The sequence below is a fragment of the Lynx rufus genome, unplaced genomic scaffold (assembly GCF_022079265.1).
Source record: "Lynx rufus isolate CCGP_SWC_20201006 ecotype Redwood Valley unplaced genomic scaffold, mLynRuf1.p SCAF_7, whole genome shotgun sequence".
Lineage (NCBI taxonomy): Eukaryota > Metazoa > Chordata > Mammalia > Carnivora > Felidae > Lynx > Lynx rufus.
In genome coordinates this window covers 93,806,595-93,817,438 of record NW_025814889.1, presented here as the reverse complement: position 1 = coordinate 93,817,438, position 10,844 = coordinate 93,806,595, and the positions used below count along the sequence as shown (strand labels likewise).

Sequence of the window (10,844 nt, the reverse complement as noted above, 5' to 3'; positions counted from 1 at the left end):
AATTAGCCTTCAGTGTTTGCTTCGCAGCAAGCCATTATAGAGACAGTGTGCACCTCAAGCAGCAAGAGTGACCCTACCAAACTCACTACATTCAGCATCTCTGCATCAAGGCTCCGTAGCTTTAAACTGTGTCTGTGAGCATCTATGCTTTATCTTGATTTATTTTGTGCATCCAGTAACAATATGTGTCCTAAGATATCAGAAAAGAGAGGTTATCTTTTGGGACTGAGAATGCTAAAAAATTCTTCCACTTAAGTTAATGGTAATTGTGTCTTGGCTTTATGCCATTTAGACTTATGGAAGTTCTCTTAAGAAATCCGTACTCCCTACCCCTTCGTATGCATAGCCTCTCGCATTATTAGCATCACTCACTAAAATGGGACATTTTTCATCAACGCTGAACCCATGTTGACCCATCATAATCACCCCAAGCCCATAGTTTATCTTAGGGTTCACTTATGTTGTTGTACATTCTGTGACTATGGACAAATGTATAATGACATATATCTATCACCATCACTGCCCTAAAAATCCTCTGTGCTCTGCCCATTCACAACCTTCCCATCTGGGCAACTACTGATCTTTTTATTGTCCCCATAGTTTTGCCTTTTCCAGAATGTCATACAGTTGGACTCATATAGTATGTAGTCTTTTCAGATTGGCTTCTTTTTCTTAGTAATATGCACTTACGGTTCATCCATATCTTATCATGGTTTAATACCTCATCTCTTTTTAGCAGTGTATATCATTCCATTGGTGGATTGTATTACCATCTATTTATCCGTTCATTACTGAAAGACGCCTCAGTTGTTGTCAAGTTCGGCAATTATGAACAAAACTTTTAGAAACATCCTAAGGCAGGTTTTTGCGTGGACATAAATTCTTATCTCATTTGGGTAAGTATCAAGGAGCAGGATTGCTGGATTGTATGGTAAGAATTTGTTTAGTTTTGTAGGAAACCGCCAAACTGTCTTCCAAAGTGGCTCTACCATTTTGCATTTCCATCAGCAGTTCCTGTTGTTCCACAGCATTTGGTGTTTCACCAGCGTTTGGTGTTTCAGAGTTTCAGATGTTGGCCATTCTGATAGGTGTATAGTGGTATCTTATTGTTATTTTCATTTTCATTTCCCTGATGACATATGATGGGGGAGCATCTTTTCATACGCCTATTTGCCATCTGTAGATCTTTGGAGAAGTGTCTCTTGAGGTCTTTGGCCCATTTTTCAATTGGTCCATTTTCTTATTGTTGAGTTTTAGGAGTTCTTTGTATGTTTTAGGTAACAGTCCTTTATTGGAAGTGTATTTGCAAATAATTTCTTTCAACCCGTGGCTTGTCTTCTAGTTCTCTTGATATTGTCTTTTTTTTTCCAACGTTTTTTTTTTTATTTTTTTTTTTTTATTTTTGGGACAGAGAGAGACAGAGCATGAACGGGGGAGGGGCAGAGAGAGAGGGAGACACAGAATCGGAAACAGGCTCCAGGCTCTGAGCCATCAGCCCAGAGCCCGACGCGGGGCTCGAACTCACGGACCGCGAGATCGTGACCTGGCTGAAGTCGGACGCTTAACCGACTGCGCCACCCAGGCGCCCCTCTTGATATTGTCTTTTTGCCAAATAAAAGTTTTTCGTTTTAATTAAGTCCACCTTTTCTTTTTTCTTTCTTTCTTTCTTTTTTTTTTTTTCATGATTCCTGTCTTTGGTGTCATATCTCAAAAGGTATCACCACACCTAAGATCATCTAGGCTTTCTTCTATGTTCTCTTCTAGGAGCTTTATAGCCTTGTAAGTGTTACATTTAGGTTTATGACCCATTTTGAATGAATTTTTGTAAAGGGTATAAGGTGTCCAGATCCATGTTTTTTAAAGACAGTTTTATATCTCCTTCCCAATTGTATGCCTTTGCTTTTTTTTCCCCTCCTTATTGCATTAGCAAGGACTTCTAGTGTAATGTTGAAAATGAGTAGTGGGAGGGGATATCCTTGCCTTGTTCCTCATCTTAGTAAAAACTCTTTGAGTTTCTCACCATTGAGAATGATGTGTTATAGGCTTTTTTGTAGATGGTTTATCAAGTTGAGAAAGTTTCCCTCTATTCCTAGTTTACTGAAACTTTTTATCATGGATGGGTGTTGGATTTTGTCAAATGCTTTTTCTGCATCTATTGATATGATCATGTGGTTTTTCTTTTTTTAGTCCCTTGATGTGATGGATTACATTAATTGATTTTTGAATGTTCAACTAGGCTTGCCTAACAAGGATAAATCCTATTGATCATGACATATAATTCTTTTCATACTTCTTTGGATTTGATCTAATAATATTTTGTTGAGTATTTCTGCATCTATATTCATGAAAGAGATTGACCTATAGTGTTCTTTCAACGTCTTTAACCTCATAGAATGAGTTAGGAAGTGTTCCCTCCACTTCTATCCTTTGAAAGAGTTTGTAGAGAATTGGTATAATTTCTTCTTTAAATGTTTGGTAGAATTCATGGCTAAACACACTTGGGCCCACTTACTATTTTGGAAGGTTATTAATTATCAATTTGATTTCTTTAATAGACACAAGCTAAAAATTGTCTTTAAAAAAAGAAATTAAGGTATTAGCTTGTAGAAAATTAGTAAGATTATAATAATTTCTGTTTTGTAAAGAAGACAGCACCAAAGGTTATAGGTTATTGTACTATATGACATTAATCAGATTTATATTTAATTTAGCAGTAATTTAGAATGACTTCAGTATTTTTTTATACTGATGTATACACATTATTTCTCTTATCTTCTTTTAAGTGTATTTATTTTGAGAGAGAGGAGAGAAGGAGTGGAGGAGGGGCAAAGAGAGCAAATCCCAAGCAAGCCCCCTCTGCAAGTGTGGAGCCCAATGCTGGGCCTGATCCAGGAACCATGAGATCATGGTGTGAGCCAAAATCAAGAGTCAGACGCTTAACCAACAGAGCCACTCAGATGTTCTTCTCTTACCTTTCTTTAAATCAGCTTTGTTTACTGCTGGTTTTCTCAATAGTGAGTTAAAAACTTGATTTGTGTCTAACTGTATTTGTATGAGAATTATTTTTTAACATTTTGAAATTATACTTTTGGCATTTTCTAGGAATACAACTTGGCTGCATATTTACACATCTTAAAAAAGTACATGCTCTTTTACCTAGCAATTGCTTATCTAAGTATTGACCCTAAGAAGATAAGGATGTGCTCAAAGATTTAGCTCTAAGAATGTTTTTGAGTGTGCTTTATATAATAGTGAAATAGAAACAACTATGCAACATTAGAGGACTGCTTAATACCTAAATTTATTTTAAGAATGGTTTTTTTCTGGGTAAGTGGAACTTGTAAGTTTCAAAACTTTCTTTTATGTTGTTCATATTTTCTTATGAAACTTTTGAAAGAAGAAAAAAAGAAAGCTTAAAGATCACAAAGTCTAGTTACACTTCTCTTCTCATTCTTGTTGACCTCAGTTGAGGTATTTAGCCCCTAGCTATAGTTTTTCTGTTCCAATTCCTGCCACTAACCCAGGGGACTTCAGCGTCTTTGAACAAGACTGATCTACCATCCCTGCTTTTCAATTCCTTCATATCCCATTTCCAGTGCCTTCTCCAGTTCTGTAATTTAGTCCAAAGAAATCTTTTTTTTAAAATATTTTTAAATGTTTATTTATTTTTGAAAGAGAGAGACAGAGTGTAAGCAGGGGAGGGGCAGAGAGAAGAGGGAAACACAGTATCCGAAGCAGGCTCCAGGCTCCTAGCAGGGGCTCCAACCGACAAACCATGTGTGAGATCATGACCTGAGCGAAAGTTGGATGCTTAACCGACTGAGCCACCTAGGTGCCCACAGTCCAAAGAAATTTTAGATACTGTGTTCATTCAGAACTGTTCACCTCTGATGTTCCTGTGTTTCTTGCTCTGGTCTGCTTTTAGATAAAAATGTCTTGTTTTTCTGATTAAAAGAAGTAACACATGTTTGCTAGAAAATTCTTTCAGAAAATACAAAGATTCAAAAGAGAAAATCAAAACACTGCAATCCAGGGCATACCACACGGCATTTTTGTAACCTTTTCAACTTTTTGTTAGGAATAGTTTTTTTGTTTATTTTCTGAGATGGGATCTTACTATACATTTTGCTTTTATAATCTGATTTTTGCCACTCAGTGATTTATCTTTCCATGCCAATAAACACAGATCTACATCACCATTATTATGGCTGAAAAATAATTTATATTATGACTATAATATTCTTTATCTAGGCCAGGGTGTCACAACCTCAGCACTATTGACATTTGGGCCAGATAATTTATTGAAGGCGTTGTACTGTGCATCGTAGGATGTTTTACAGCATCCCTGCCCTCTACTTGCTAGATGCCAGTAGGACTAGCCCCCTAGTCATGATGGTCAAAGATGTTTCCAGCTATTGCCAAATGCCTTCTGTGGGCAATATTGCTGCAGTTGAGAACCACTAATATAATCAATCTGCTATGATTTGACATTTACATTTATCTACTTTTTCATAATTAAAAACAGTGGTGCTAATAAATATCCTAACATATATAAACTCAGCACTTCTTCGAATTACCTGTATAGCTTAAATTCTTAGAAAGGAAGAACATACTTTTTTTTAGTTTATTTATTTATTTTTTACTTTTTTAAAATATATATTTTTTACTCTTTATTTTTGAGAGAGAGAGAGAGAGAGAGAGCTCAAGCAGGGGAGAGGCAGAGAGAGAGGGAGACACAGAATCTGAAGCAGACTCCAGGCTGTCAGCACAGAGCCTGACGCAGGGCTCAAACTCACGAACCGCGAGATCATGACCCGAGTGGAGGTGGGACACTCAACCCATTGAGCCACCTAGGCGCCCCTATTTCTTTATGTTTTAGACAGAGGGAGAGAGCAAGTACACAAGCAGGGGAGGGGAAGAGAGAGGGAAAGAGAGATTCCCAATCAGGTTCTGTGCTGTCAGCACAGAGCCCAACATGGGGCTCGAACTCACGAATTGGGAACTCAGGACTTGTGCCGAAATCAAGAGTCAGACGCCTAACTGACTGAGCCACCTAGGCACCCCAGGAATAACATATTTTAATGTTGATGTCTATTGCCAGATAGTCCTCCAGAAGTGTTGTATCAATTTATAGTACCATTTAAACAGCAAAAATGACATTTCCTCAGATTTTGTCCAAGAACTATTAATCTTTTAACTCTTTGTTAGTGATGGGACACCTGGGGGCTCAGTCAGTTAAGCAGGCGACTCTTGATTTATGCTCAGGTCATGAACTCACGGTTGTGAGTTCAAGCCCTGCATCAGGCTTTGTGCTCACAGCACAGAGCCTGCTTCAGATCCTCTGCCTCCCTCTTTCTTCCCCTACCCCGCTCACACTCTCTCTCTCCCTCTCTCTTTCTCAAAAATAAATAAACATTAAATCTCTCTTAGTGAAAAGTAAAACATAATACTACTTTGCCCTTTTAATTTGTAAATTATTTGATTTGCTAAGCAGGTTAGTAACTTTCACTATGTTTATTGGCCATTTGTATTACTGCTTTTGTGAGCTGCAAATTAAATGTCTTTTGTCCACTCTTGATTTTGTAAGAGCTAGTAATTATTTCTTCCAGTTTGTAATTTTTCTGGTAACATTATGTGAGTTTTCCTTTACAGAAAGTATACATTTTTTATGCCGTCAAATTATCAGTCTTTTTATTGTGGTTTTACTGTTAGTGATGTCATGCTTAGAAAGATCACCTCTGGGGGCACCTGGGTGGCTCAGTCAGTTGAGCGACCGATTCTTGATTTCGGCTCAGGTCTTGACCTTGTGGTTCTTGAGATCGAGCCCTCGGGGTGGAGGGGGCACTATGCTGACAGCACAGAGCCTGCTTGGGATTCTCTCCTCTCTCTGCCCCTCCTCCTGTTTCGTGAGTTGGCGACCCATATAGGGCTCCCTGCGGGCAGCTCAGAGCCCGCTTGGGATTCTCTCTCTCCCTCTCTCTCTCTCTCTGCCCCTCCCCCTGCTCATGCTGTCTCTCTCTCAAAAATAAATAAACTTAAAAAAAAAATCCACTCAAAACCCCAACAATGTTGTATTAAGATTTTCCAACTCTTAGAAATCTGGTTTCTTTTTTTTGTTTTTTGTTTGTTTTTTGAGAGAGGGAGAGAGGGAGGGAGATCACGCACTCAGACACATGCATGGGAGAGGGGCAGAGAGAATCCCAAGTAGGTTCCACTCCCAGTGATGAGCCAGAGGAGGGTTCCATCCCACAACTGTGAGATCATGACCTGAGCCAAAATCAAGAGTCAGGGGTTTAACAGACTGAGCCCCCCAGGTGCCCCAGAGTCTATTTAAAGACTTAAGAATCAAACTAGATTACTGAATAAACACCTCACAGTTCTTATAATGCGCCTGCCAACTTCAGTTAGGTAGGTATAAATATTATTTCCGTTTTACAGACCGGGAAACTAAGGCACAGTGGGTTGATACAACCTCTGAGAGTCAGAGCAAGTGATTAAGACCCAAATTGTGCGCGGCTTACAGTTTTAGGTTTTGTGTGTCTCCGCCCTGCGGCCTGGGAATCACAGGAGGCCTCATTGTTCCTAAGAGCCCGATTCTACAATAGTATCTCTATCTGCAACAAAGAAGAGGCAGGCAAATCAATAGCGGTTTTCAGTTCCTGACCACATATTTGATTCACTCAAGGCACTTTTAGAAAATATCCTTTCCAGGGCCTTACCGAGAGAAATTCTGTCCAATTAGTCTTGAGTGGGGCACTACTATTTTTAATCTGTTAAAGAGGAACGTTAATCCCAACGCAGTGGTTTTCAAGCTTTTTGTATTCGCTGGACCCCTGACACCAATCTCCAATTACTTTCAAAGGTAATGTGTGGCAGGTGTGTGAGGTCTTTGCCTACACCACGAACCACCTGTCGGTTTTGGTGAACTCTTTGTTATCCCTAGTGCAAATGTAGACCACCCTGTTCTTCCAGAGAGAAGCATTTTAGGAAGAGGGGACTGAACTTGGCCTAGGGAGTAATGGTGAAGGGAGTGGTGGATTTACAAATAATGGCTTTGCTTCCTTCCACGTGATGTCCAGTTGTAAATTTCACGTAGTCAATCTCCTCCACCAAATAACTTGTCGGAAATTTTCTTGTACTCTACACTTGGCAGTTTAAAACTTGTACACACCTGCGTTCTTCTGTCTTCAATTCCCACGCGTCTCTAGTCCTCAGAGCATGGCTGGGGAGCCTGACACAGCTGGGAGCGCGGCCCCCTAGGGCTCACGCAATAGAGGCCGGTAAGAGCCACGTGGAGCTCTGGCCACATCCCTTGGCTCCAGGTGGGCCACGGGCCCAGCTCTTAACGGCTGCAAACTCACAGCAGCAGGAGACAGCCAACCGCCCGCGGGCACCTCGTTGGAGCCGTCGCCCAGGAGAGGACACGCTTCCAATCCAGGGCGCTAGTAAAACCTGGGACCGCGACAGGTGACTTGGCCTTGCGCCGCGCTCCACCGCCCACCCGCACGTGCCGACGCAGCCCCGGAACCCCGAAACGCTCCGGCCCCGGTTTGCCCAGGTGCGAAGGGCGCTGAGCCGCCCGGGCCGCGCCGCGCCGCTCGGCCCCGCCCAGGAGGGACCCGCGCGGCTCCTGAGTGGGCCGGCGGGACGTCAGTCAGGCCTCGGGGGCGGGGCCCGGGTTGCGCCCGTCCCCCGGCCGGCTATAATGTCGGGCCCCGAGTGCCTGCCGGCGGCGGGCGGAGGTGCGCGCCTGGGCAGGGGTGAGGTTCAGGGCGTGCGGAGCCCCGCGCAGCTGCCGCAGCTGCCGGCCGGCCGGCGACGACTCCGGGAGGAGAGGGAGAGAAGGAGAGGGAGGGGCGGGAGGCGGCGGCGGGATGGAGGGCACTCGGGGCTGCCCGTGCTCGGTTTGCACCAACTCCCGAAGGTGCTGCTTCCAACTTTTACCTCTTTGGAAGCCGGGAGCCATAGTGTCAGGAGACTTGACATTAGGCGTGCTGATCCGAGCTAGTGACGCCCACAACCTCTCCCCCTCACCACCCCCCCCCCTTTTTATCTGTTCTCAGCTTTGTTATTTTTATTCATCTCTAGAAAATGGACTTCGCCCGCCTCTGGCTGGGGCTGCTGCTGCCTTCGGTAGCTGCGCTGGATTTCGGCTACCACCACCAGAAGGGGATGGAAGAGTTTTTGAAGAATGTGGCCCAAAACTACAGTTCTATCACTCGCTTACACAGTATTGGGAAATCTGTGAAAGGTAGGGTCCATCTCGTGCGCTTTCCCAAACTCCCGGTCCTCGCTTTCATTCATTAAGTCTGCCTTAGCTTCCTGTCCCCTTTCCCTGAAGCTGCTCAGGGGAGCTCCAAGCGGGTAGACCGGTGCCTTGCTTGTTGGTCGTTTTCTGCTTTTGTGTGTTGTATTGTCTTGTGTTATTTTGTCAGCGCAATAGTAGGAAGACCTGAATTTTACTCAACGTCTCTGCTGTCATTCAGTGTCATTGCGTCCTACGCGTTAACGGCGTTCTTTTTACTCTCTTGCGCTGGTTGCTTGGGATGTGTATTTTTTTTTTTCTTGGTAGATAAACTTCTGTCAGGAAAGTCTCCGTTTAGCCATCGCGGCTTTCCCTTTTTGTTGGCATCTTTAAATATGATTTGGACTGTTAGTATCATTTTTTTTCCCAGTCTCTTTTAAGCTAAACTAATTTCTGTTGGTGAGATTTCTGTCATTCGTAATTAGCCCTGTGACTTAAAATGATGCAGAAATATCATTTCTATAAGTTTCTTTTAATGTTAAAGAGTAGGTGAGATTTGTGTCATGTGTAATTAGCCCAATGGCTTAAAGTTATGCAAAAAAAATGGCTCTGACACTGATCAGAGACTGTTTTAAAATTATCCATTTGAATAAAACGATTGCTGGTTAATAAACGTTAGCAATGATTGGAACAGGCATTTTCACGTTTATCATTTAATTAATTTAGAAGCTATATTAAATATAAACATATAGCTACATATTAAACCTCATTTTTACAGACAGGAAATTTAAATCAGAGATATTATTTTGCTCAAGATCACCAGGTGGTAGATTTTATAACCAGGATTGGCATTCAGATTGTTCTACTTAAAGGCTTAGATATTTTGGGGAGAAGGCAAATACTTTTAACAAACATTATTTCTTAATCTTCTTTTTATTTTGGTACCCCTAAAGAGATTACCTGAAAGTTTAATATTTTTTTTTTCAACGTTTATTCATTTTTGGGACAGAGAGAGACAGAGCATGAACGGGGGAGGGGGCAGAGAGAGAGGGAGACACAGAATCAGAAGCAGGCTCCAGGCTCTGAGCCATCAGCCCAGAGCCTGACGCGGGGCTCGAACTGACGGACCGCGAGATCGTGACCTGGCTGAAGTCGGACGCTTAACCGACTGCGCCACCCAGGCGCCCCGAAAGTTTAATAAAAAGTTTTGTCAAGTGTATGCAGTTTGGATCTCCACGCTTTAGAAGGTGTGTTGAAACTCTACCTAGATTTTAGCTCTGAGCTTTTGAGCCGAGGAGTGTCTTTTAATTACCATATTTTCAATCATTTAAAAAAAAAAAGTCATGGTTTTTATATTAAAGAAGACCTGGTATACAAATTTACTTATCCGCAATGCAAAATAAAAATCCTGGGTCATGTGCGTAATGGTACCTTTGTTTTCAAACAACATTGCCAAAGAGTTGGTGCCAGGATTACTCTATATTGCTCTATAATCCAAAATTACAGAGGTTGGATGTGTGAGAAATCGTATCTTGAATCAGCATATGTACTCAGCCTTTTGAAATCCTTTTCCCTTAGGGCTAGAGAAAAGAGCAGTTTTAAAAGATCTAAGAATACTCATTATATTAATAAAGCAAATACAGAACCTAACTATCTTGAGTTATTGTTCAGTCATCATTTAAACCACAAGGTGATGAGAGTGTTAATTCTAACTACTAAGTGATTTGGCAGGTTTTCATGTTTTCGAGCGCAAAGTGCTTTGAAGGAAAATTGGGGAATCTCCTTCTTAACGTGAACCAGCTCTTCTGATCATTTCACATGGTATCAGACCACAGTAACAGTGAAAGCCAGCAGGCTTAATTTTACTTTGTGTGCACCCTTGTGGCTAAAGGACTGAGAAGTTATCATGTAAAAATAAAATCTGACACTAGTGTTCACATGTGTTGAACAGAGTGTTGTGAATAGTAACTCAGATTAGGAAAAAGCTTGCAAGTGGTGGGTTACAACTCTACCCTGTATTGCTGCCTGTTATCATGAACGTTGAAAACCAGCGCTCCTTTCTTGGTACTCTTTTCACTAGACTAGGCAATTTTCCCAGCTGTCTGCCCTCTGGTGTAGGATAAGCTTTGCTTTGCAAACGACATTTACAGTATGTGCTATTTGTTTATTTATTTAGAACATGGGCAGCCTACCTAGAAGAGAAGGTAGCATTCCTACCTGGTCAAATACATTTTCAGTTTTTGTAAGTGCACATCACATCTATTTTTGTTGTAATCATGGATTCTATTCTGCTTTTTTCCTCAATTCACATTATCTCATTCCATATTTCTATGAATTGACAAGGTCTACCGATGTAAATTGGTTATTATATAGTATTTCATCCTCTTGGTTATGAGTTTTCTTAGTCCTTCACCTCTTTGGAGCTTCTGTGTAGTTTTTGATGATGTATCATAAACAATTATGCTTTAAAAGGATTGATGCCATGATGAGTACCTTCCATTATAATTGGTGATTTTTTTTTCAATTTTTTATTTTGAAATGTTTGAAACCCACACAAAAGTTGAGCACACATCTACCCTTCACCCACATTCAGCCATAG

At 41.5% G+C, this 10,844-nt stretch overlaps 1 protein-coding gene across 1 annotated transcript in view; it reads left to right on the top strand.

The window, feature by feature from the left end:
* The first annotated feature begins 7,746 nt into the window (after positions 1-7,746).
* CPM (carboxypeptidase M) overlaps positions 7,747-10,844 on the top strand; it is an 80,197-nt gene continuing 77,099 nt past the window's right edge. The window contains exons 1-2 of the mRNA XM_047065337.1: positions 7,747-7,760; positions 8,089-8,251. Of these exons, the coding sequence (XP_046921293.1) occupies positions 8,092-8,251 (160 nt within the window). The 5' untranslated portion in view covers positions 7,747-7,760; positions 8,089-8,091. The remainder of the gene's footprint in view (positions 7,761-8,088; positions 8,252-10,844) is intronic.